This window comes from Plecotus auritus (genome assembly GCF_963455305.1).
Source record: "Plecotus auritus genome assembly, chromosome: 9".
Taxonomy (NCBI): domain Eukaryota; kingdom Metazoa; phylum Chordata; class Mammalia; order Chiroptera; family Vespertilionidae; genus Plecotus; species Plecotus auritus.
This window is the reverse complement of record NC_137783.1, coordinates 124554419-124578692: the sequence shown is the minus strand read 5'-3', so window position 1 is coordinate 124578692 and position 24274 is coordinate 124554419. Positions and strand designations below refer to the sequence as shown.

The following is a 24274-nucleotide window of genomic DNA, read 5'->3' as shown; positions in this document are numbered from 1 at the left end:
AGGTACATGCCCTTGACCGGAATCGAACCTGGGACCCTTCAGTCCGCAGGCCGACGCTCTATCCACTGAGCCAAACCGGTTTCGGCAGGCTGGGGCATCTTTTAATTCTTATACGTAAAATGAGATGAAAATTATAAGGCGGATACCTGTCGAGGACTTCCCTGTGCCTTTGGTTCTTATCAAAAGCAATCTAAGCAACATTCAGGTGTTCCCTGCACAACTTCCATTCCTGGGAAAGGTAGGTTACTGAGGTCCGGGTAGTCCAGGTGCCTGAGCTGCCTTGGCTCACTTGGTCCTAGGAGTAGACATGATGGAGAAAGGGGGCAGTTGTCAACCCTGCACAGCCACTGGTCATGGGTGTGCTTGGGGGACTGTTTCCTAGAGGAGGGCATGTGGTGTCCACAGCCTCGTTCTCCCACTTTCCTCAGGGCAGAAATGCTGGGCCAGTGATTCGATCCTGTTACAATTCTTTGACTACCTTCTAATCAATGCTGGATATGCACTCCCCATTTTTTTTAAATGTAATCTACTCATTCTCTTCTTTGATAGAATCACTGGAGAGAAAGTAAGTACAATTTGTAGACACCAAGAGGAACCAAATCCTCATAGGGACTTTCACAAGTCCTTTTGCTTTGTCACTTATGTATTCTGTCTTCTGGGAAGGGCCACGCTTAGAGCAATAGACAGTAGTGGCAGCCAGCTATTTTCACTTGTTTCTGATGTAAAATAAAGCTATCCTGTCATGGTGATATAGAATCTCCAGCCCTCAAATGGATGTCCCAAGAGACTCCATGAGTCAGTGAGTCCTGGTTTTCTGCGACAGTCTCAGTGACTATTGTCCAAGCCTAACTGTTAATAGTGACACCCCTTTTTCATTCTCAAAAATGACCTTGTTTATATAGTGAGTTAGATAGTACCCCTCCACTAATAATCGTGTGTGACCAGGCTGTTGAGAGGCCCAAGAGACCTCCATTCGCCTGATACAATTGATTTAAGTGAAAGAATAGATCACCAAGGCTATTAAGAGTCAGAAAAACAAAATGAAAACAATTTTAAAGTCCCACAAGATACCATGACCAAGAATGGCACCTGAAAACTAAATTCCAGACTCGGGTACAGTAGGAAGAATGGTGAGCAGTTCCATGAATATAAAATGAGGAAAGTAATGTTACTGCTTCACAGGGTTGTGGTCAGGATGAAATAATTAATGCTGAAAGGAATTTGGATCTGTTCTGGGCACAAGTAATGTTACTACAAATTTTAGTTCTTGTGATTTAATCAAGAAAATTCATCATTTATTCTTTGCAGAAGACAGAAAGAGTAATTATGTGTTATTACAGTAACACATTATTAATACATTAATAAGTAAGATTACCAATCAGAATGACAGATTTAAAGATCAAGGTTTCATTTTATAGGACATAAAAATGTTTTATTTTACATGACATACCCCCAACATTAATGAGTACTATGTCCACCAAAGTACAAGTACACCAACATTACTGTAGACTTACCCATAACAGTCTGAATTTAAAAAGCCTAACTATCCAACCACATAGAAGGGGCTAATAAAGCATGGTATACTTATACAATGGAATATGATGCACCGATGAGCAAGAGCAAACTATTGATATAAGCAAAAATGGATGAATGAATGTAATAGATATAATGCTGAGTGGAAGACAGCCAGATACAAAAGAGAACATTCTATTTTATTTCTTTTATTTGAAGATCAAAAGCAGGCAAAACTAATCTATAGTGATGGAGGTCAGAAGAGGTCTTGCTTTTGGTGGGGGACCTTAACTGGCAGAGGGCATGAGGCATCCTCTGGTGTGCTGGAAATATAATACATCCTAATCTTATGGTGGTAACATGGGCTTTTAGACATACAAAAGTTCACTGGGCATGTAAGTTATATTTCAATGAAAACAAGTTTAAAAATAAGATTAGTGGGCCCTAGCTGGTTTGACTCAGTAGGTGGAGCATCGGCCTTTGGACTGAAGGGTTCTGGGTTCAATTCTGGCCAAGAGAACATACCTCGGTTGCAGGCTCAATCCCCTGTCCTGGTAAGGGTGGGTGCGGGAGGCAGCCGATCGATGTGTCTCTCTCACACTGATGTTTCTCTCTCTTTGTCTCTCCCCCTCCCTTCTACTCTCTCTAAAAATCAATGGAGAAAATATCTTCGGGTGAGGATAAGATTAGTGGGAAAATAGATGCTGAAAACAGTTTAAGTCAAGAAGAGCTGCCAGTGCCTAAATTGCTCAATCAATAAATACTTACTGAGTCCTGCTATGACTCACCTGTCAAGGATTTCTTTAAACTAACTCATTTGGAAAAAAGAAAGATGATGATGGATAGTTTTAATTTTTCTTTATGTGCTTTGTTCTATGGAGAATTTCCTAATAATTTCATATACTTAGTATTTGATGATTCTGTCGAATAGTCTCTCTCTGTCAGGACATAATGTCTGTTCTTTCTTTGATGCCTGCTTTACATTCATTCCATGTTTTCCTGATAGATGGGGCATTTTCTCCAAGTGCCTCACACTAGGTGGAGCAAAACCTGAGACAGCTATTCTCATTGGTATTATGCATAACATAATCTGAGGCGATTGTTGAAAGTGCTGATTCCTAGCTCTACTCCTCCTCCGAGATTCTGGCTCAGTAGCTACATGAGGAGGCTCAGGAATGCACCATTTCTATAAGCTCTCCCAGCAAATTGAAATGTGGGTGGGCCATACAACAAATTCTGACATACACTGATCCGAGGGAGGAGAAGATAGCCTTTACTGTGTGCAGAAATACTTAGCCACTGCCCCACAACCCTTTTTCGAAACTAGTACACAGAGAATATCATAAAGAGCAACAACACATGAAGTTCAAAGTGCAGAAAAATTGACTTTGTCCAATTTTGATGGAAAATTGATAAAATATTCAATTGCCAAATTAATAAGATCAACTTCAGTTCTGCATGTAAGGAGCTTGGAGGTCACCACTGCATCTAACAACAAGTAAAAAGCTGAACAGAATGAAAAATCAAATCTTCTTGGATTCATAGGAGAGGCGAGGACACAGGGCAAACCACTGCGCCTGTAATTGGAGACAGATGGATATAGGGATCCAGGCTCACTGGAATTTGGTGGGTGAAACTGCTGGGGGAACCTGAACTAGAATTGGTGAATTGCTGGAGGCTCAGTAGGGGTAACTCTGAGAGTTAAAACCTCTAGGGGGACTCAGTTATAGGGGGTTCTCTACAATATTGTGAGATTTACCTTCAGGAGCTCAACCAGGTTCTCACAAAAAAATATCTTAGAAAAAACTCCTCTGTTTTCCAGCAGGGAGTGCACTCTGTTCTTAACCAGGCCTGCCCTCAGGGGAATCTGTATGATGTGTCTAACTGACCTGGGGAAGGGAAATAACCAACTCCAGCCCACTCTAGTTATCCTGTTCCACTCCAGGGGGATAAAAAAAAACCCCTGAGAAGTACTAGTGAAGAGTTCCACACTGGTGACCTCATCTAACCTTAATTACTTCCTTAATCCAAATACAGCCACAGTGGAAGTTACGACTTCAACATATACATTTGGGGGAAGGGGGGCATAGAGGAGGCACAGCCATCATTCAATTCAGAGCACTGGCCCTTTCACAGCTAGCTTCCAGGGAGTTCAGAGGCTCTCTACCCGCTGCCCCCATGTGGTCTGTGAGTGCACCTGCAACCCTGGGCATTTTCCTGCCACTTTTCATAGGAGTTCTTGCTTATCAGCTCTGACTTCTGACACCCAGCAATCATTATCAGCCTGCCCATGTGCTACAGACATTCCAGCCTTGTGTATTCTTTAACCCCTTAGCAGCTGAATCACATTATCAGTTAATAATCCTCTTATGAAAATTTCCCTCTTCAAATGACCACCTGGTTTCTGTCTCCTAACTGGACCCTGACAGATGAGAGGTGTCTTCTCTGTCCTGCTCTCTCTTCACTACCAATTCCGCCATTTTGAACTGGTTAATATGCAGAAGCTGGGAGGAAATATTCACAAGTGAGGCGGCATTATATCTGCATTTAGGCTTGAAATGAGGCAATAAAAACACACTGGAGGAAAACTGCTATGGAGGTATTTCTTTGATGGCAAGGACAGAAATTGATTAACAATTGGATTTGCTCAGAAATGAACAGAATATAAAGGTGGCAGTTGTAGAACAGGATCCCATGGTCTAATCCTCCCATGCCTGTGTCTCACGCCCCCAGACAGAGACCACTGAGTGACTTAATTTTAAGGAGATTAACACCCTGGGGGCAGAGACAGTGACTGGACAAAATTGACAGGTAGTTCGGAGGCTTGGACATGAAAAGGCCTGAAACAGCACAAAGCAGAGGGGAGAGGGTCTGATTCGGGGAGAGTGGGTGCAGGGTGTGAGCCCTGTAAGACTTGAGATTGTGTTCCCCTACACCCAGATACACAGGCACAGGTGTGATCTTCCCATGGCTGTCCACCCATCACCCCAAGGTATCAACGACCAGTCCTTACATCGAAGGCCAAGGCACCGATTTCAACATTCAAACGCTAGAGCATTTATTACACAGATATGTGTGCCCTCTGTCAGCATCTGAGGATGTGGAACTCAATGATTCGGGGTCCCTGCCCTTAGGGGGCTCACAGCCCCGTCTCCTGAGAGCAGAGTGAAGGAGCTCAGTACTTGTCAGGCAGGCCGGGAGGTCTGAAGCGATTGGGGTTTTTGCCACTCCGGCCCCATTCATTGGCTTCCTGGTCGGCCAATGAGTCCTCCAATCCGTGGCCGCTGTCTCCATGCTTAACAAGGTCAGTGAGTCTGGGATAAGCCTCCCTGAAATCACTGGAATGGAGGAGGGCAGTAGGAGGTGAACCAGGGACTGAGGAGAAACAGCCCCACCCTCCCCTTTCCAAGGGATTAATGACTCTGAGAGGAGCCTGGAAAGAGGCTAAGCACTGACCCTGCCTGGGCACAGCCCACTCAGCCCCGGGGTGACCCCCTCCCACTGGGAGAACAGCACCGGAGGGGAGAGTGGGAATCAGTCCTTGGCCCTCAGTTTCTCTTTTGGGGGACAGGTCCACAAGCCATTCTCTGGCTCTGCTGGCCCCCCAGGCCCTGTGCTGGGCAGGGATGGAGAAGGTGGAAGGAAGAACATGAGGAGGAGCCCACAGCTCCGACAGGGTCCTTCTCTAGGGCCTCCACCCTCCACATCCCCAAAGTCAGCCAAGCTCTGCTCACCCATCCTGCATCCCCAGGAGCCAGGTTACCTGATCACTTTAGCAGCCCAGGCACCGCCAGGTCCCCTTTGGGCAGCGTCATAGTTCCCCCGGGCGTGGAAGTATTTGTCTGAGTTTTTGTAATTGGCTTCTCTCATGTCAGAGTAGGCTCTCCACATGTCTTTGGCTCCTGGGAAGGACATGGCACAGAGACATCAGGTGAAATATCCATGTACTGTGACACCCCTTAGAGAAGAATCAAAGAGTGAAAATGGACTACTGACTCAGTTTCACCCTGTGGTCACAGCACCCTGGAGACCACAAGTTGTGAAGAACATTCTACAGGCCGAGTTGGCTTCCCCGGGTGACTCTAAGGAGAGACATTTAGGTGGGGGCACAGCTGTGTTGTACCTGGTGGTCTGATGCCTGTCATGATATCTGTGGGCTCCAGTTCACTTAGGCCTCTGGGGCATATGTTTAAAGGAGACAGGGAGGCCACATTACAGAACAGGATTTCAATGTCAGCGCTGCTGAAATTTGGGGCCAGAGTTTTTTGTGTTCAGGGCCTTCCCGAGGAAGGTGGGAGGTTCCCCAGCATCCCCCCATCTCTGCCCACTAGGTTCAGCAGCCTATCCCCCTGTGACAATCAGCAGTGTTTCCCACATTGCCACATGTCCCTGGGGCACCAAGAGGCTCAGGATCAAGAACCTCTGGTATATGGAGCGAATCAACATAGGATATTGTTCAGGGGAGTCGGTGAGCCTGGTGGTGACATGGAAAGCAGATTGTGAGAAAGGCACAGGCGTACAGCACTTCTGCCTGACCCTATGAATCGGAGTCTTGCAGACAGAATGCAGAGAATCCTGACGTGAGTCCCTCTGAGTGTGAGGGGCATACGTGGCATCCTGGAATCCGCCCTCATAGACTGGACTGATGCTGTGAGCAGGCAAGCGCTAGAGCAGGGTCCTGTATCTCAGCCTTGTTTGCACCTTCTCATCGCCTGGGGATACTGTGGAAGGCCCATGCCACATCTCAGGCCCATCACCTCAGACTCTGTGGGGGTGGGTCACAGGCCTCTGTCGTTTTTAATGTCTCCAGGTGATTCCATCAGGTAGCTGGGATTGGTGACCTCTGAGCTTTAGGAAGTGGTGCTCAGACACATCTGCCTGGCAAGAGCTGTGGCCTCCTGCACAGCTGGGTTCACACTCTGCCCTGCCACCTGCTGACTGGCAGGTGGTCCCTGATCCCCTCAGTCAGCTGCTCTAAGCTTCAAAGTAGGGGAAGATGCCTGCCCACCAAGTTATTCTCCACTTAGACTGGTGACTAACTGTCCCCGGTTGACCAGAACTGTCCCTGTTTGCCTAGAACTGTCCCAGTTAGCACTGAAAGCGTCATGGAAAACTCCCCGGACCCAGGCACACCAGGAGAGTTGGTCGCCCTAAATTGCATGGAAGTGCTGAGTTCGTAGAGGAGGCTCAATGGATGTTCTCTTTGGTCAGTTAAAAAAGCTGGAAAAGGATGGGAAACAGACTAAAACAGGGACATTGTCACCAACTACTGGAAGCCCCAGCAAGACCTAAGCTGCTGGTCTCACTATACTACCCAGTTAGGAAAAGGAAGGAAGGGAGAAAGCAAGTGAAAGGGAGGGGGAGGAGGGGAAGAAAAGATGGGTAGCTTTAATCACACTTTGTGCAGTTTGGTCTGAGGGAAATAGTATACCATGTCAAGTCTTATTCTGTGCATTCTAGTCAAACTTACTTTCAGCTGATTGTTCTTTCTCTGTTAACTGATTGAAGTAAGACCTATGGTTTTTCCATCTGTTTGATGAAAAGCTCCCGAAACAGCCGGCACATTCCACCACATCGGGCAACACAAGCTAACACAGTAGCTCCAACGCTGAAGGGCACTCAGGGTGAATCCTAGTGGTCATGTGTTCCGCGCCCCCATCCCTGCCCCGCCCAAAGGACTTTACCTTCATAAGCCTGGCCCATGAATTCAAACCAGCTCTGGCTGCTGACTCCCAGGACCAAGGAGCAGAACACGAGGCCTGTGAAAAGCTTCATGGTGCTGAAATGAGAGAGGAGGGTCAGGGAGACACAGGCAGGACTGGCACCCTCCTTTTGGCTGTGCATTTCCATTTGTTCTCTTGAGACGCTGGCTGCCCATCTAGGAAACACTGCAGTAGGACCTCACTCAGAGCCACGGTCCTCAATTCTGAACCCAACAACCCTGAACCCAAGGCTGTCTAGGAGGTCACCAAGGTGGCACTGAGGGAGCAGCAAAGCAGTTAGCACCAAACCCTCCGGAACAGCCTGTAATGAGACCAAAAGCATTACCCTGTGCCCCTCGGCCAGCACAGACCTCATACAGCACAAATGCAAAAGAGAATAATTATTTTAAAATGAATGTACAGTCTTGTTGGAAAGAGAAAACAGAGTAAGGTTTGAAGAGCAAGCCCTCCTGGGAGTGGTCCCTGACCTGGTCTCTGGTGGAGCCGAGCTGCTGGTCCCTGCCTGCTGGGGACAGCTGGCTGCTATTTATTGATGCTGAGCCCTCCCTGCTGGATCCTGGGGGGTGTGGAGCGGCGGGAGAGAAGCCAGATTTGGCACCTGGGGAAAGTCCCTCTGGATCATTTCTCCTAAAAAGGTACAAAGGACACTTACTGGACAGCAGTGGTTGTCTTCATGATCAGGTCATTTCCCCGTTGTGCAACCCTGAAGAAACACTGTAGACTTGCTCTGCCCCGCAGCCATGGGTCAGGGGGTGGCTTTGCTGTCAGAGTTGAAGGGGCCAAGGCAGGGCCACCTGGATGTGGAGAGGAAGGGTGAGGGGCTCCAGGATGCGGCAACCAGGCTGTGGGAAGGTGTGCAGTTAAGGGCAGTCTCCTCCAGCCAGGACCTTGCTTTACTGGTCATCCCCTCAGGATGGTCCCTGCTGGGCCAGATGGCAGATGTGTCAGAAATGAAATCTCCTTTGGGTTCATTCTAAAGCCCTTGAGCTTCAAAACTGACAGGCTAGCTCACCAGATCTCCTGGGGGCCCTGTAAGGTGCCTCCATCACTCTGACTGTATATGCTCAGCTCTCAGCTCCAGGGCACAGAAAGGCCTGCTCAGCTGGCTCAGCCACAAGGAAGAGTATTATCCGAGCTGGCTCCTGACTGGGGGCAGTGGGTGGCGGTCCTCTGCTTTCCCTCACCCAATCCTGGAGACCCCTCACAGTGGGAGTGAGAGTGCTGTATGATAAATTTGCCGCCCACCTGGGAAGTGTCAGGCTCCCAGTCAGGGGAAAGGAGGGGGTGAGCTCTTTGTGCGCAGCATTACCCTATGAGGACTGTCTGCCCCTGGTCATTATGAGTCTGAATTGTCAGCAGGTCAGCACAGCTCCTCAGGGGCTGCTGGGGGAGCCAGGGGGTAGAGAGGGGTCAGTGCTAGAGCCCAGCAGGGGTGAGGCCAGGATAGGAACTGAGGCTGGTGAACATGTGAGCGCCTGCTGGTTCCTTCTTCCCCAACCCATCTTCACACCCCGAGGGTCAGGCGTTTACAATACCAAGAAGACATCTTGCAAAGGGGCAGGGCTAGGGAGGTGGTAAAGGAGACCAAATGGCCTAGAAACAGCCTACAAGTGTCTTCATCCTGGATACTGGTGGTATCTGCTCTCTGCCATGGTGGCCACTCACCATGGACCCCTCACCAGATACTACATCCCAACACTATATCAATGAGTTGGTCCATGCTAGAACCTGCTCTGCTCACACACTCACATACATTGCAGACTAGAGAGCTGACTTCCCCAGGAGGCATGAGCTCACAGGGCAAAGCTACCATGCATCCAAGTAGCACAGTGGCTGTGAAAGAAAGTTAACTTAAAAAATAATACTAGCCCTAGCTGGTTTGGCTCAGTGGATAGAGCGTTGGCCTGTGGACTGAAGGGTCCCAGGTTTGATTCCGATCAAGGGCACATGCCTGGGTTGTGGGCTCCATCCCCAATGGGGGGCGTGCAGGAGGCAGCTGATCAATGATTCTCTCTCATCTCTGATGTTTCTATCTCTCTCTCCCTTTCCTTTCCTCTCTGAAATCAATAAAAATATATTTTAAAAAATAATACTAAATCCCCCAGAATTAATGGGTTGGAGAGAAGCAAAGAAAATTTATAAAAAATAATAAATATCATCAAAAGGGGTAAAACACAATATGAAGTAGGAACTGTCAGTTTCGAAGAAGAATAAAATGAAAATATAATTATAAATATAATACTTAATAAAATGATTAAGTATTTATATTAAGTATTTATATTAATAAATACAATTTCTTAATAAAGAAATAAATAACAGATCAATGCAACTGAATAATAAATTATCTGGCAGGACTGCCCCAGGAACTTCCCCATGAGGCAACAGAAAGACATAGAAATGGCAATGATTTGAAATTTCCCAAAGATGTAGGAGAGCTGCAGAATTATCAATATTAGTTTCCAAGGAGAAAAAATAGAAAGGTAGAAGTAGTAGAGTTCATGACTCAAAAACAAAAGAACATGTTAATACATTTGATAACCTGAATAAAGTAAATGTATTTCTGGGAAAATATAAATTCTAAATGGGTAAATGAAGAAATAGAAAAATTAAATAGAATAATATCTATAAGTAAATTAAAATGATAGAGACTGTCCCCTCAAATTCCTCTAAAATGTAGACTCGGCTTCATAGTTTACCATTAAAACTATTAAGAGAATTCAGTGAGATTGCCATATTCAAGATAATTTAAAAAATCAAGTGTTTCTCTGCAATAATTCTAAACAGTTAAAAAAACAATATATAATAGTACCAAAAAAATTAACTACCTAAAAAATACACAAATATTTACAGAGAAAATTTGAAAGTTTGCTAAGGAATAAAAATGCATATGTATGTCCTGTTCATGGAGAGGATGTTTTACTGTGGTAATGGTTAATTATCTGCCCTGGATGATGTGGCTCAGTAGTTTCAGCATCATCCCTTACAACTAAGGATCTAGGGTTCAATTCAGGTCAAGGGCACATACCTGGGTTGCCAGTTTGATTCCCGGCCTGGTGTGTGTACAGTAGTCAACCAATCGATGTATCTTACATCAATGTTTCTCTCTCTCTCTTCTCCCTTAGCTCCCTTCTCCTCTCTCTAAAAGTCAATGGAGGAGGAAACCAAGATGGCGGCATAGGTAAACACCTGAACTGCTGCCTCGCACAACCACTTCAAAACTACAACTAAAAGATAAAATGGACATCATCCAGAACCACAGGAAGGCTGGCTAAGTGGAAATTCTACAACTAGAAAAGAAGAGAAAAGCACACTGAGTCTCACAGGAGCTGCAAAAGGCAGAAGTACGGAGGCGCGCGCAGAGAGGGCTGGCAACTGAGTACGCAGCTGGCTTTCGCAATCGGGAGGGAGACACAATCTCCCAGCTGCTCTGAACTCCAGTTCTGGGTGAGACTCTGGGGACCCAGACTCATACGGGGAGAAAATGGACTGTCTGGCAGTGGGTGAAACTCGAGGGCGGCTTTCTCTCAGAGGTGCTTGCAGCGATTACCGAGGGACACTGAGACCCAGGGGCTTCTTAGGGCAGGGCTGACAGAAAGCCATTGCTGTTTGCTCCACCCTGAGATCCCACCCCATGAAGCCATTGCTGTTTGTCCCGCCCTCAGACTGCATCCCATCCAAGCTGAGTGCAGAGGCTTTTGCGTATGAATGGCCTGGTCCTTTGAATTCTAAACTTACCTAACAAACTGCAGCTGAGTCAGTGAGACCCAGAACATCCAAAAGAAGGCCCAAAGTCCCGCAGCAGCTTGCATTGCTTCACAGCTGGGCCTCATCTGAGCACTTCCAAAACCCAAACAAAGAAGAGGAATCTTCAGATCTCTTAGCTCTTACTGGGTGGCCTCAGGCAGAGGCTAAATTAGCACCTCCTTGGAGATCCAAGAGCCAGTGTACCCAGGGGTCAGAGTAGGACCATTCAGATTACAACTCCTCAGATCCATAAGGCACACACTCAGGGGGCAGACTCAGTGAGCACCAAAGCCCCACTGAAGCAAGTCTTGTCTCATAAGGGTGTCTCCAGCACAGAAGTTCTCCCAGCGTAGACACAGCTGATCCTCACAGCCAATTGGCCTGGAGGTCAGTTCCTCCCAGTGATACCAACAACAATCAAGGCTTAACTACAACAAGACAGTGCTTACAGCCCACAAAGGGGTGCACCAAGAGTGTCCACCTCAGGTAACTGGGGAGGCCGACCCACTGGACCCTATAGGACACCTAGCACACAAAGATACTCTATGAACTCAGGGAAGCAGCCAAAATGCTAAGACAAAGAAACAGGTCACAAATGAAAGAAATGGAGGAAAGCAAACTACTGGATATAGAGTTCAAAACCACGGTTATAAGGTTTTTCAAGAATTTTCTAGAAAAGGCCGATAAATTTAGTGAGACCCTCAAGGATATGAAAAAGGACCAAGTAGAAATTAAGCATACACTGACTGAAATAAAAAATAATATACAGAAATCCAACAGCAGTCTAGAGGATTGCAAGAATCAAGTCAAAGATTTGAAATACAAAGAAGCAAAAAACACCCAACCGGAAAAGCAAAATGAAAAAAGAATCCAAAAATTTGAAGATAGTGTAAAGAGCCTCTGGGACAACTTCAAGCGTACCAACATCCAAATTATGGGGGTGCCAGAAGAAGAGCGAGAGCAAGATACTGAAAACCTATTTGAAGAAATAATGACAGAAAACTTCCCCCACCTAGTGAAAGAAATAGACTTACAAGTCCAAGAAGAGCAGAGAACCCCAAACAAAAGGAATCCAAAGAGGACCACACCAAGACACATCATAATTAAAATGCCAAGAGCAAAAGACAAAGAGAGAATATTAAGGGAAACCAAGATGGCGGCATAGGTAAACACCTAAACTGCTGCCTTGCACAACAATATCAAAACTATAACTAAAAGACAAAACGGACACCATCCAGAACCATAGGAAAGCTGGCTGAGTGGAAATTCTACAACTAGAAGAAAAGAGGAAAGCACATTGAGAATCAGAGGAGCTGCAAAAGGCTGAGGTACAGAGACACACAAGTGTGTGGAGAGGACGGGCAGCTGTGTGCACGGGCAGCTGTGTGCACGGGCGGCTGAGTGCGCGGCTGGCTTTCTTAAGCGGGAGGGAGACGGAAGCTCCCGACTGCGCTGAACTCCAGTTCAAGGCGAGTTTCTGGGAACCCAGATTCATTCGAAGAGAAACTGGACTGTCAGGAAAAGAGAAAGCACACTGAGACTCAGGGGAGCTCGGAGGCAGAGGTCCGGAGGCACATGCGAGCATTGAGGACGGGCGGCTGAGCACACAGGTGGCTGAGATCATGGCTGGCTTTCTAAAGCAGGAGGGAGACGGAAGCTCCCGACTGCGTTGAACTCCAGGTCCGGGTGAGTTACTGGGAACCCAGACTCATTTGGGTAGAAACTGGACTGTCTGGCAGCGGGTGAAACTACAGGGCAGCTTTCTCTCAGAGGTGCTTACACTGATTACCGAGGGACACTGAGACTCAGGGGTCTCATAGGGCAGGGCTGACGGGAAGCCAAGGCTGTCTGCTCTGCCCGGAGACCCCGCCCCATCCAAGCTGAGCACAGAGGCTTTTGCAATTTTGCAAGTCTTGTCTTATAAGGGTGTCTCCAGCTCAGAAGTTCTCCCAGCGTAGACACAGCTGATCCTCACAGCCAATTGGCCTGGAGGTCAGTTCCTCCCAGTGATACCAACAACAATCAAGACTTAACCACAACAAGGCTTTGCACACAGTCCTCAAAGGGGTGCACCAAGAGTGTCCACCTCAGGTAACTGGGGAGGCCGACCCACTGGGCCATATAGGACACCTAGCACACAAAGCTACTCTACCAACTTAGGGAAGCAGTGAAAATGTGGAGACAAAGAAACAGATCACAAACGAAAAAAATGGAGGAAAGCAAACGACTGGATATAGAGTTCAAAACCACGGTTATAAGGTTTTTCAAGAATTTCCTAGAAAAGGCTGATAAATTTAGCGAGACCCTCGAGGATATGAAAAAGGACCAACTAGAAATTAAACATACACTGACTGAAATAAAAAATATTATACAGAGACCTAACAGCAGACTAGAGGAACGCAAGAATCAAGTCAAAGATTTGAAATACAAAGAAGCAAAAAACACTCAACCAGAAAAGAAAAAAGAAAAAAGAATCCAAAAATTTGAAGATAGTGTAAGGAGCCTCTGGGACAACTTCAAGCATACCAACAGCAGAATTATGGGGGTGCCAGAAGAAGAGCGAGAGCAAGATACTGAAAACCTATTTGAAGAAATAATGACAGAAAACTTCCCCCACCTGGTGAAAGAAATAGACTTATAAGTCCAGGAAGCGCACAGAACCCCAAACAAAAGGAATCCAAAGAGGACCACACCAAGACACATCATAATTAAAATGCCAAAAGCAAAAGACAAAGAGAGAATATTAAAAGCAGCAAGAGAAAAACAGTTAATTACCTACAAGGGAGCACCCATATGATTGTCAGCTGATTTCTCAACAGAAACTATGCAGGCCAGACGGGACTGTCAAGAAATATTCAAAGTGATGAATAGCAAAATCTTATAACCAAGATTACTCTACCCAGCAAAGCTATCATTCAGAATTGAAGGTCAGATAAAGAACTTCACAGATAAGAAACAGCTAAAGGAGCTCATCACAGCCAAACCAGTATTATATGAAATGCTCAAATGTATTCTTTAAGAAGAGGAAAAAGAAGAAAAAGGTAAAGATAAAAATTATGAACAACAAATACATATCTATCAATAAGTGAACCTAAAAATCAAATGAATTAAAAATCTGAGGAACAGAATAAACTGGTGAATACAATAGAATCAGGGGCATAGAAAAGGAGTGGACTGACAATTCTTGGGGGAAAGGGGTGTAGGGGGTGTGGGAAGAGACTGGACAAAAATCGTACACCTATGGATGAGGACAGTGTGTGTGTGGGGGGGTTAAGGGCAGAGGGTGGTGTGGGAACCGGGTGGAGGGGAGCTATGGGGGGAAAAAAGAGGAACAATTGTAATAATCTGAACAATAAAGATTTATTTAAAAAAATAAAAGTCAATGGAAACACATATCCCTCGGTGAAGATTAACAACAACAACAAAAAAGATATTAATTCTCCCCAATGTAATTTATAAATTCAATGCAATGCTAATAAAAGATTCACAATGGAATTTGTAAAGGAATGCAACAAATTCATTCTTTTTTTAAAAAAAAAGATATATATTTTATAATTTCAGAGAGGAAGCGAGAGGGAGAGATAGGAATATCAATGATGAGAGAGAATCATTGATCACTGCCCCTGCACTCCCCACACTGGGGATAAAACCTGCAACCCAGGCATGTGCCCTGGCCAGGAATCAAACTGTGACCTCCTGGTTTATTGGTTGACGCTGACCACTTAGCAACACCGGCCAGGCAACAAATTCATTCCTGGTGGATGAATAAAGGTCCATGAATAGTTAATCAATTAAAAAAAAATAAGCGCAACGAAGGGCCATGTACTGGACTCTGAGATTCATGAACTTGGGTTTGATGATGTCTTTGGAGCAGAGGGTATCAGGGGGATAGAACTGAGATGTTTGCAGCACCAGTTATGTCCAAAATAGGCACCAGAAAAGGAGAGCCACATAGCTTTGAAGGTCCTCCTTACCCCAGGCCTGAATGAAACAATTTCAGGTAGAGCAATTGGGGCCCAGGGAGAAGTGTGTACACCCCCCGCCCCCTTTTTTTAAATCCTCACCTGAGGACATTTTCCCATTGATTTTTGAAAGAGTGGAAAAGACAGAGAGAAATATCAATATGAGAGAAAAACATTGATTGATTGTCTCCTGCATGAGCCCGGACCAGAGCCTCGGATTGGGGAGGAGCCTGCAGTCAAGGTGCGTCCCCTTACCAGAATCAAACCGGAGACCCTTCGGTCCACAGGCTGACGGTCTATCCACTGAACCAAACTGGGTAGAGAACAAACTATCTTTTCATGTCGGTCATCTCTCAACCTGTTGGCCTCACCATGTCTGAATAATAATAAAACAGAAACCTATTGTTATAAGTATTTCAAGCAGAAAAGAGAGCCCAAAATGTGGAAAATAGAAAAAAAGAAAACAACAACAGAAAACCCATACACATCATTAGTGGAAGGGAAGCATGTGTAGTCAGCCAGGCAGGAATACCAGTTGAGAGGCAGGATGAGGTGTTGGCCCTGATGCATTAAAGAAAGTCAGGAAAAAAGAAAAAAAAAGTCAGGATTTGGAGGTTACAAGTCTCATTGGAGATGGGATGGTGTTGGAGTGAAGGTCTGAGGAAACACAAAGAATTTCCTTCTCTGATGATTCTCCACCTGTCCGAGAGGGCCCGCAGGATTAGAGTTGGAAAAGCGGCAGGCCTGGAAGATGAGAAACAGATTTGGGACATGCTGTAGCCAGTTAGAGCACAAAAAGCCACAGACTCAATTCTTCCTTGACCCTGAAACATTCTCACTGGTCCAAATGCCAGGTTTCCTCACTTTTCCAAGTGTGCAGGGCCTGCAGGTAAGCACATCTATATGCCAAGAAGGGCAGTTATACCAAACAGGGACTCATGTCATCATTATCCCAGTCTTTATGAGTGGTACCTGCCCCAGCTTCCCTTCTAAGATCTGGTGGGGTCAGGTCTCCTTGCTGTGAGTTCCCCATCCCTGGGAGTAGATGTGGTGAACTGGGAGCACTTGAATCATGTTGGGGGCTTCAGAGAAGGGAGGGCCCTGATTCTGGGTAGTATGCCCACTCAGGCGGTCTGACCAGAGGGTTCAGTTTTGGGATTATGGGAAGAGAGGTGCGAGTCTCCATTGAAGCAGAGAAGCCGTTTTAATTCAAAGAAAATAGGAAGGCAAATCACTTTGACCTGAAAGGACTTTTTGTTTACTGAGCCACTATGTTGTAAGCCATGTCTCTCCGAAGGTAAGAGAAACCAGGGATTCCAAAACAGGACACAGAAAGCCAAACAAGCACTCCTCATTTTGCTAACTCGGCAGATTGAGACAGGCTCTCCGGTAAATCTCAAAATTTGACTTTGCTCAATCACAAGCGGTAAATTCCCCGTGTTAGATGATCCTGCCAATGGATGTAAAGGAAAAGGAGTCTCATTTTGACACAACATTTTATTGTCCTCCTAGGTTGAAACCCTTTTCTATTTTGTAAAATTGGAAAACATGCTTAGCAATCTAGATATCTGAGTAGCTTAACCGGTACAGAAGGTTTAATGATGATTCATAAGATGTACTTATTGTTGATGATTTGAAATTTTAATTAAAACTTAAGAGGAATTATTGGCACTTAAAAAGTATTTTCCTCTGCAAATGAGTTTTTAGTTTTACCAATACTATACAATTCAATAAGGGATTTGGGGTTTTGAGTTGTCTATAATTCACTACTCCTTTTTGCAAATATTTAAAAAGAAGAAAAACAAAATATTTTGAAACACAATGCAGAGCCTTTTTGTACATTGATAACACCAGTTCTGGACTCTAAGGGTGGCCCCGCTGTCGCTGATGGTGGGCTGGTGACTGGACCCCACCATGTCCCCCAGCATGTCCTTTTCCTTGCTTCTTCCCATCAGGTAGAGTCCAGGAGGCTTCAGAGGAGCAATGAGGCTCAGGGAGAAGAGGCAAAGAATTGAGTACAGACAGGTTTGAATCCAGGTTTCCTGATGCCTAGAGAATGCGAAATGGATGCGCCAACCTAGGAGGAAAGTATCCTCTCTTCATGAGGCGGGTATGGGCTTTATAAGAAGGGACACAGCAAACAGAATTAGGAGTCCCTATACTTACTTAAACAGTTGGTCCTTTACATTCCTGCTGATTAGCTCGTTCAGTAGGAAAACCAAGAGGGAAGTCATACCTTCTGTCCTCCCAATTCCAAGAATCATTGGAGGGAGGACAGGAAGTAAAGGTGCAGGGGACCTTCTGACAGCTGGCCATATATGATATTATTAATTTCAACGAGGACAGGCTGGGATGAGTAATGATATCAGTCCCTGGGGATAGATGTTCTCTGGGGAGTCAACAAACAATCTTAGGAGGATTAGTAACACCTTGCCTTCTCTTTCATTATACTTTTTGTACACATAATGTTTCCCATTTATTTATTGGAATCCTACTGATTTTATCATCAAATAAGTATGATATTCTTCTTTGCATGTATAATCATCTTTCTCTCCAAGTACAGGTCTCATTTTCATGAAAGCATAGCCTGGATCTGCTTATTCCCTCCACCCCCATCTCCATGTATGCCCAACATCTAGTGTAGTGGCTGCTGCATAGAAGGCACTCAATGAAGAGTTGATAAATGAATAAACATGTCATTATAGGGAATTCTGACAGCCCAGAATAACATGAACACTTCTCACTAACTGGAAACATGGATATTGTTTGATATGCAACTTCCTAGGTTGTGTTTCACTATGGGAAAATGTCTTTGAACAAAAAAGGATCAAATTCTATTGTACTCATTTTCCCTTAAGGCATCACCTACACTTTAGGTCGTTAAATGCTCTTCCACCACAGGCGTCCATGGCAGAGTGGAAGTCACACTAGATCTGTCTTAATCCAGAACTTGGCTCTTCTATGCCATGCTGCCTCCAAGTCCCGATGGCTGGGTTTTAGGATCTGTGATGGGAACTCAATGTCACAACCTCTACTGGAAATCTGGTATTTTATAAGGGGACTTGCTTTTTTTAAAAATATATTTTATTAATTTTTTACAGAGAGGAAGGGAGAGGGATAGAGTTAGAAACATCGATGAGAGAGAAACATTGATCAGCTGCCTCCTGCACACCCCCTACTAGGGATGTGCCTGCAACCAAGGTACATGCCCTTGATCGGAATTGAACTTGGGACCCTTCAGTCCACAGGCCGGCGCTCTATCCGCTGAGCCAAACCTTTAGGGCTAAGGGGACTTTCTGTTATAGATAAGCATAGAAAAATGAAATAGGGCAAAGTCTGGGTTTTTATTGCCAGAGGCAGAGAAAATTGTGTCTGATGGTCTTCTCCCAAACCAAATCACCCCACCTGGAATTACCATAAATTGCCCCTCATGTTTTCAAGGGTGTACAAGTTTCTAGAAAAGAACATCTGTCAAGGTATGGAGGCCAAGAATGGGAGAAGAAAGAGCTCTGACCAAGGTATTGTGTGTGTCATTGGTCTGGTCCTTGAGTGAGCCATTTATATTCTCTATAACTTCTCTATCAAAAAGAGCTTTGCAGATGGATGGGTCCTTTTTTTAAAAAAAAAAATTAATTTCAGAGAGGAAGGGAGAGGGAGAGAGAGGTAGAAACATCAATGATGAGAGAATCATTGATTGGCTGCCTCCTGCCTGCCCCCTACTGGGGGGTTGAGCCCACAACAGGAGCATGTGCCCTTGGCCAGAATTGAACCTGGGACCCTTATCCCAGTCCACAGGCTGATGCTCTACCCACTGAGCCAAACTGGCTAGGGCGATGGATGGTTCTTAATGAATAAAGGAGAGTCATTCCTAGGAGATCTGGGGCACATGTTAGCAAGAATGTACTGACTTGCCTCTATGAAAATTTAATTCATAGATAAACAAACACCCCTGTCCTAGGGAGAAGAGTTAGACCCTCTTTCCAGTAATTGGAGATCTCAAAAAAGAGAAAGACCTGGCCTATTAGGCTTATTACCTCCAAGTTTGAATGATGTGTGTCAGCTTGAAAAAGTAATTTCTTATTTATAAATTTTTCACGTTAAACATCTGTTCAGAGTACACCATATCTACCCTCATTCACCACTCTTTTCCCTACTCTCCTTCTTTGTCCCTCCATTCTCTCTGGAGCTCCTATTAATAGTAGACTTCAGAACCTTTGGGAGGAGATCAGAAAGGCATCTCCATTGTTCATTTGACAGCCCATTTGGACTTTGGGGAAGCAGTTCTACTGGCTCATAAGTATCAGCTTTTCACAACAGAGCATCCCACACTCAGCCCCAAAGCAATAAATAAACTCAGTCTGCTGTCACTAACCAGTATACTAAACCACTGTTTCCTTTAACCCTCCTATCCTGTCTCTGCTTTCACTTAATGTAGATCATTTCTCTCTGTGTCAGTCTCAACTCTCTCTACATCTGCCCTTCCACGACTGCCTTCCAAAGAGCCCTGGTGAGAGGCTCAGGTGGTGAGTATCCTTCTTTAACTTTGCCTATTTCCTTCCCTTGTTATAAAACTGAAACTTGCCTTTCCCCTGTTGATTCCACCTATTGTTGTCTTCTCCCATGGAGTACACCTCCTGCCATTCCTGAACAATAGAATGGGAAAAAGGGTCTACATCTTCTTTATTCCCCACCGCCATTTCCACATTCTTCTCCTCCCGCTCCCTCTGCCCGCCAATGCTCTTTGAGTGCCTTTTCCTAGGTCCCAGTCAAATTCTTTACCACCCTCTCTCCAGCCTAAGGAATGTCATCTGCACAAATGATTTCCAAACAGGGAGATTTTCAAGCATGGGCATTCCTGAAGTCCACCCCAAACTTGCTAAATTAGAGCCTTCAAGATCCTGGCCAGTAAATCTGCATTCTTACACTGCCCACCAGATGCTTCTGATATAGACAATCTGATTAGTAATGTTTGGGGACAAAGCATCTCTCTTCTAATGTTGTTGATACATTTTCCCACTCCTCTCTCACCTTCATGGAAAACTTCCACACTTCATTCACAACGCTTATTCCAACCTATTCACTGTCAACACTTTTAGTGATATTAATTATATGTCAAAGTTTACAGTATTCTAAAATCTAACATCTTGCTTCCCTCAAAGCCCTGATATGCAAAACATCTGGAGAAAAATGTTCCAGATGAAAGGAATAGCTAATTCAAGCCCCTGGGGTGAGATGTGTCTAGGGGTTTGAAGAACAGGTAGGAGAGCAGTGTGGCTGGAGAAAAAGGCGTCAGGAGAGAAGCAGGCAATGAGGGTGAGTGAGAAAGAGTTTTGTAGGCCATTGTAGGGGCTTTGGCTTCCATGATGATGAAACTGAAGTCCTCTGGAGGGTTTTGAGCACAGAGTGGCATGATATGTCTTGTGTTTTACATCTGGTTGATATATTGAAAAGAGGCTAATTAGGGCAAGGGTGGACACATGGGATTTATCATAATAATCCAGATGATGGTGCATAATAACAGTAGGAAACTGGTAGACGTGAGGATAAGTGTTTACTTTCTGGTTATGTATTTTTTGACAGTAAGTTCAACCATTCCAAGTAGGCTGATTTTACTGCTTATAAATCATGTCCATGTTCATCTGTTCATTTCTAAATGATTAATATTACACAATGCACATCATTGTTTCAAAGCGTTTCTATTTTCTTAACTTCCAAATCCACCTTCACACTACCTCTTTCAATCTATGCAGATTACTTCTCCTTCATTCACTCGATCAACAAAAATATGAGAACCTGTTTCAGGTGGCCTGCTTTGCTCTGTGCAGTGCTTAGAGATACAGCAGATTGTCAGTAAGCCAGACAAATTTCCTACCCCTGGGTTTGTGTACTGTAGAACCAAACTCAGAAATGCAAACATGTACAGAATGATGCAGAAAAGGACAGGTGTTTCTGGTTTCTCTCAGTTCTCTATCTTCTATCTCAAATTACATCTTCTTCATTCTCTCCACTTTCCTTCCTTTATCAGAGAAAAACCTGCTCCTACTACACTCTGGGCAACCTGTCCTCAGTAGTCCTGTGGGCCCTTGGGCTTTGAAATGTATGTTATGCCCTATTTTTATCTGCTGTCACTCTCTCTTTATTAACTGTCTCTCTATACCCTATAACGGGTCCTCATCTTTAAATGAATCCTCCCTTGACCTTTGCATGTATTCATTCATTTGGTAATTCAACAAGCATTTATTGAGTGGTGATATCCAATTCTCCACTTACTTCAAGTATGCACTTTAGCAGCTGAATGTGGTCAGAGAGAAATACACAACCACGGTGACTAGTCTCACTTTAAATTCATGATCATTAACCTCGAGCTGCCTTGTAGTTCTATTACACTTCCCAAGTTCATTCACTTCACCATTCTGCTAGATGCCCATTTTTCACTTCTCTCCTGGAATTTCCAACACTTTTTTATCCTTTATCCTCATATTTCGATCCCTGGTCCAGGCACATGCCCAGATTTCAGGCTGATCTGCAGTAGAGGGCATGCAGGAGGCAGCCGATCAATGTTTCTCTCTTATCATTGATGTTTCTATTTCTTCCTCCCTCTTCCTTCAATCAATAAAAACATATTATTTTTTAAAAAGTTAACTAACCCTGGTCAGGTGGTTCAATTGGTTGGAGCACTGTCCCCTACACCAAAAGGTTGCAGGTTTGATTCCTGGTCAGGGCACATACCTAGGTTGCAGGTTCGATCTCTGGTCATGGCACCTACAGGAGGCAACCAATCAGTGTTTCTCTCACATTGATGTTTCTATCTCTCTCTCCCCCTTTCTCTCTAAAAATCAATAAAAACATATCCTTGGTGAGGACTGAAAAAACAAAGTTAACCAAAACACAGTCTCATATTTATTAGGACTTGGGTAATAGAAAGTAAAGGCAACACAAACAGATATTCATTTTGCACACATGTGTTTCAATAATTACATCATCTATAGCTTCAGATCTATAGTGTTCTTAACCATCTGTATACAGTTTCCAGTGCCAAGTAGAAAAGACTGTCACCCAGCTTCTTGAATTTGAAAATCTTAGATATGTCCTTTTTCACTTTTCCTGTCACTAAAATTCCTATCTATTTGGTCATGCAAAGATTATTTGTATTCATTACTTTCTTATTTTTAAAAATTTACAGTACATATTTGTTGCAGTGCATAAAGAAAACAAAATTTGTGCCCAATTTTCTAGAGTATTATAGTGGTTTGCACGCAAAACACCCCCTAATGGGCTCATTATATTAACTAATCAGATAATTGGTGTTTTAATTGTTTTATATTGTGTAGATATTCTTGATATATTGTTAAATAGGTGTTTTAGTGGTTCTGATGATATTGGTGGAAATAATTCATTATTGAAAAGTTGCTACCCCTGACCCCCCTAAAAACAATTCCTACCTAACACACTGTCAGGAATGGATTCAATTTAGATAATGAGGGCTATTGCTATTTTTGTGTTACATACTGATTGAATGATCACTACAACATAAACACCATGAGGCTGGAGACATTCCAGCACATGGAAGAGTACGGGCACATACGAATAGCTCAGCAAGAACCTATAGAATGAATACAGTGATGAGTGAGTGCCTCTTATGTACCAGATAGTGTGGTAAACATGGCTTCTGTTGTTAATTTTAATTAGTTTAAATTAAAATTGGTTCTTGGAAGAGAGTTTTTTAAAAAATAATCTTATAAGGCAAATAGACTTCAGAAATTGTATTTTCTGTACTTTTAGTCTCAAAAAAAAAAGTCAGCTTGATTATCTTAAATAATGATTTATTGCCCTGGTAATAATGTTATAATGGATATAACTGACATCTTCTGTTCACAAATGGTATAAATACATATAAGAAATCTTTGTTAAGAAAAATCTTAGCAGCCCTAGGCAGTTTGGATCAGTTGTTAGAACACCAATCAGAAAGGATATATGCACCCCTATGTTCATAGCAGCAATATTTACAATAGCTAAGATTTGGAAACAGCCTAAGTGCCCATCAAAAGATGAGTGGATTAAAAAACTGTGTACATCTACACAATGGAATACTACGCCGCTATAAAAAAGAAGGAACTTTTACCATTTGCAACAGCATGGGTGGAACTGGAGAGCATTACGCTAAGCAAAATAAGTCAGTCAGAGAGAGATAAATATCGCACGATCTCACTCATATGTGGAATATAATGATCAACATAAACTGATGAACAAAAATAGATCCAGAGACAAATGGCAGGGGGTGGGGTTAGAGAGCAACCAAAGGACTTGTATGCATGCATATTAGCGTAACCAATGGACACAGACACTGGGACGGTGGGGGCTTGCCCAGGGTGGCAATGGCTGGTGAGGGGTCAATTCAGGGAAAAGGGAGACATATCTAAAACTTTAGACAATAAAAATAAAAGAATTTGATTGGGACCTAGGAAAAGGCACTCAAAGAGCATGGGGCGGGGGTGGTGGGGAGAAGAATGTGGAAATGGCGGTGGGGAATAAAGAAGATGTAGACCCTTTTTCCCATTCTATTGTTCAGGAATGGCAGGAGGTGTACTCCATGGGAGAAGACAACAATAGGTGGAATCAACAGGGGAAAGGCAAGTTTCAGTTTTATAACAAGGGAAGGAAATAGGCAAAGTTAAAGAAGGATACTCACCACCTGAGCCTCTCACCAGGGCTCTTTGGAAGGCAGTCGTGGAAGAGCAGATGTAGAGAGAGTTGAGACTGACACAGAGAGAAATGATCTACATTAAGTGAAAGCAGAGACAGGATAGGAGGGTTAAAGGAAACAGTGGTTTAGTATACTGGTTAGTGACAGCAGACTGAGTTTATTTATTGCTTTGGGGCTGAGTGTGGGATGCTCTGTTGTGAAAAGCTGATACTTATGAGCCAGTAGAACTGCTTCCCCAAAGTCCAAATGGGCTGTCAAATGAACAATGGAGATGCCTTTCTGATCTCCTCCCAAAGGTTCTGAAGTCTACTATTAATAGGAGCTCCAGAGAGAATGGAGGGACAAAGAAGGAGAGTAGGGAAAAGAGTGGTGAATGAGGGTAGATATGGTGTACTCTGAACAGATGTTTAACGTGAAAAATTTATAAATAAGAAATTACTTTTTCAAGCTGACACACATCATTCAAACTTGGAGGTAATAAGCCTAATAGGCCAGGTCTTTCTCTTTTTTGAGATCTCCAATTACTGGAAAGAGGGTCTAACTCTTCTCCCTAGGACAGGGGTGTTTGTTTATCTATGAATTAAATTTTCATAGAGGCAAGTCAATACATTCTTGCTAACATGTGCCCC

General features: G+C 44.2%; 1 protein-coding gene across 1 annotated transcript; it reads right to left on the bottom strand.

Annotated features, from left to right (window-relative positions):
- Positions 1-1262: 1262 nt before the first annotated feature.
- Positions 1263-7932, bottom strand: LOC308234759 (serum amyloid A-2 protein-like). Its single transcript, XM_080643069.1, has 4 exons — positions 7703-7932; positions 7197-7291; positions 5276-5414; positions 1263-4850 (listed from the first exon to the last, which is right to left on the bottom strand). The coding sequence occupies exons 2-4, from the start codon at positions 7285-7287 to the stop codon at positions 4688-4690; spliced, it is 393 nt and encodes a 130-aa protein (XP_080499195.1). The 5' UTR covers positions 7288-7291; positions 7703-7932; the 3' UTR covers positions 1263-4687.
- Between the last annotated feature and the right edge of the window lie 16342 nt (positions 7933-24274).

Excerpts from the sequence above, each read along its gene's own strand:
- LOC308234759 (XM_080643069.1), bottom strand. The coding sequence starts at position 7,287 with ATGAAGCTTTTCACAGGCCTCGTGTTCTGCTCCTTGGTCCTGGGAGTC. Across the intron at positions 5,415-7,196 it reads CATGGGCCAGGCTTATGAAG|GAGCCAAAGACATGTGGAGA; the intron begins GTAAAGTCCTTT and ends TGTCCTTCCCAG. Across the intron at positions 4,851-5,275 it reads TGGGCTGCTAAAGTGATCAG|TGATTTCAGGGAGGCTTATC; the intron begins GTAACCTGGCTC and ends CCTCCATTCCAG.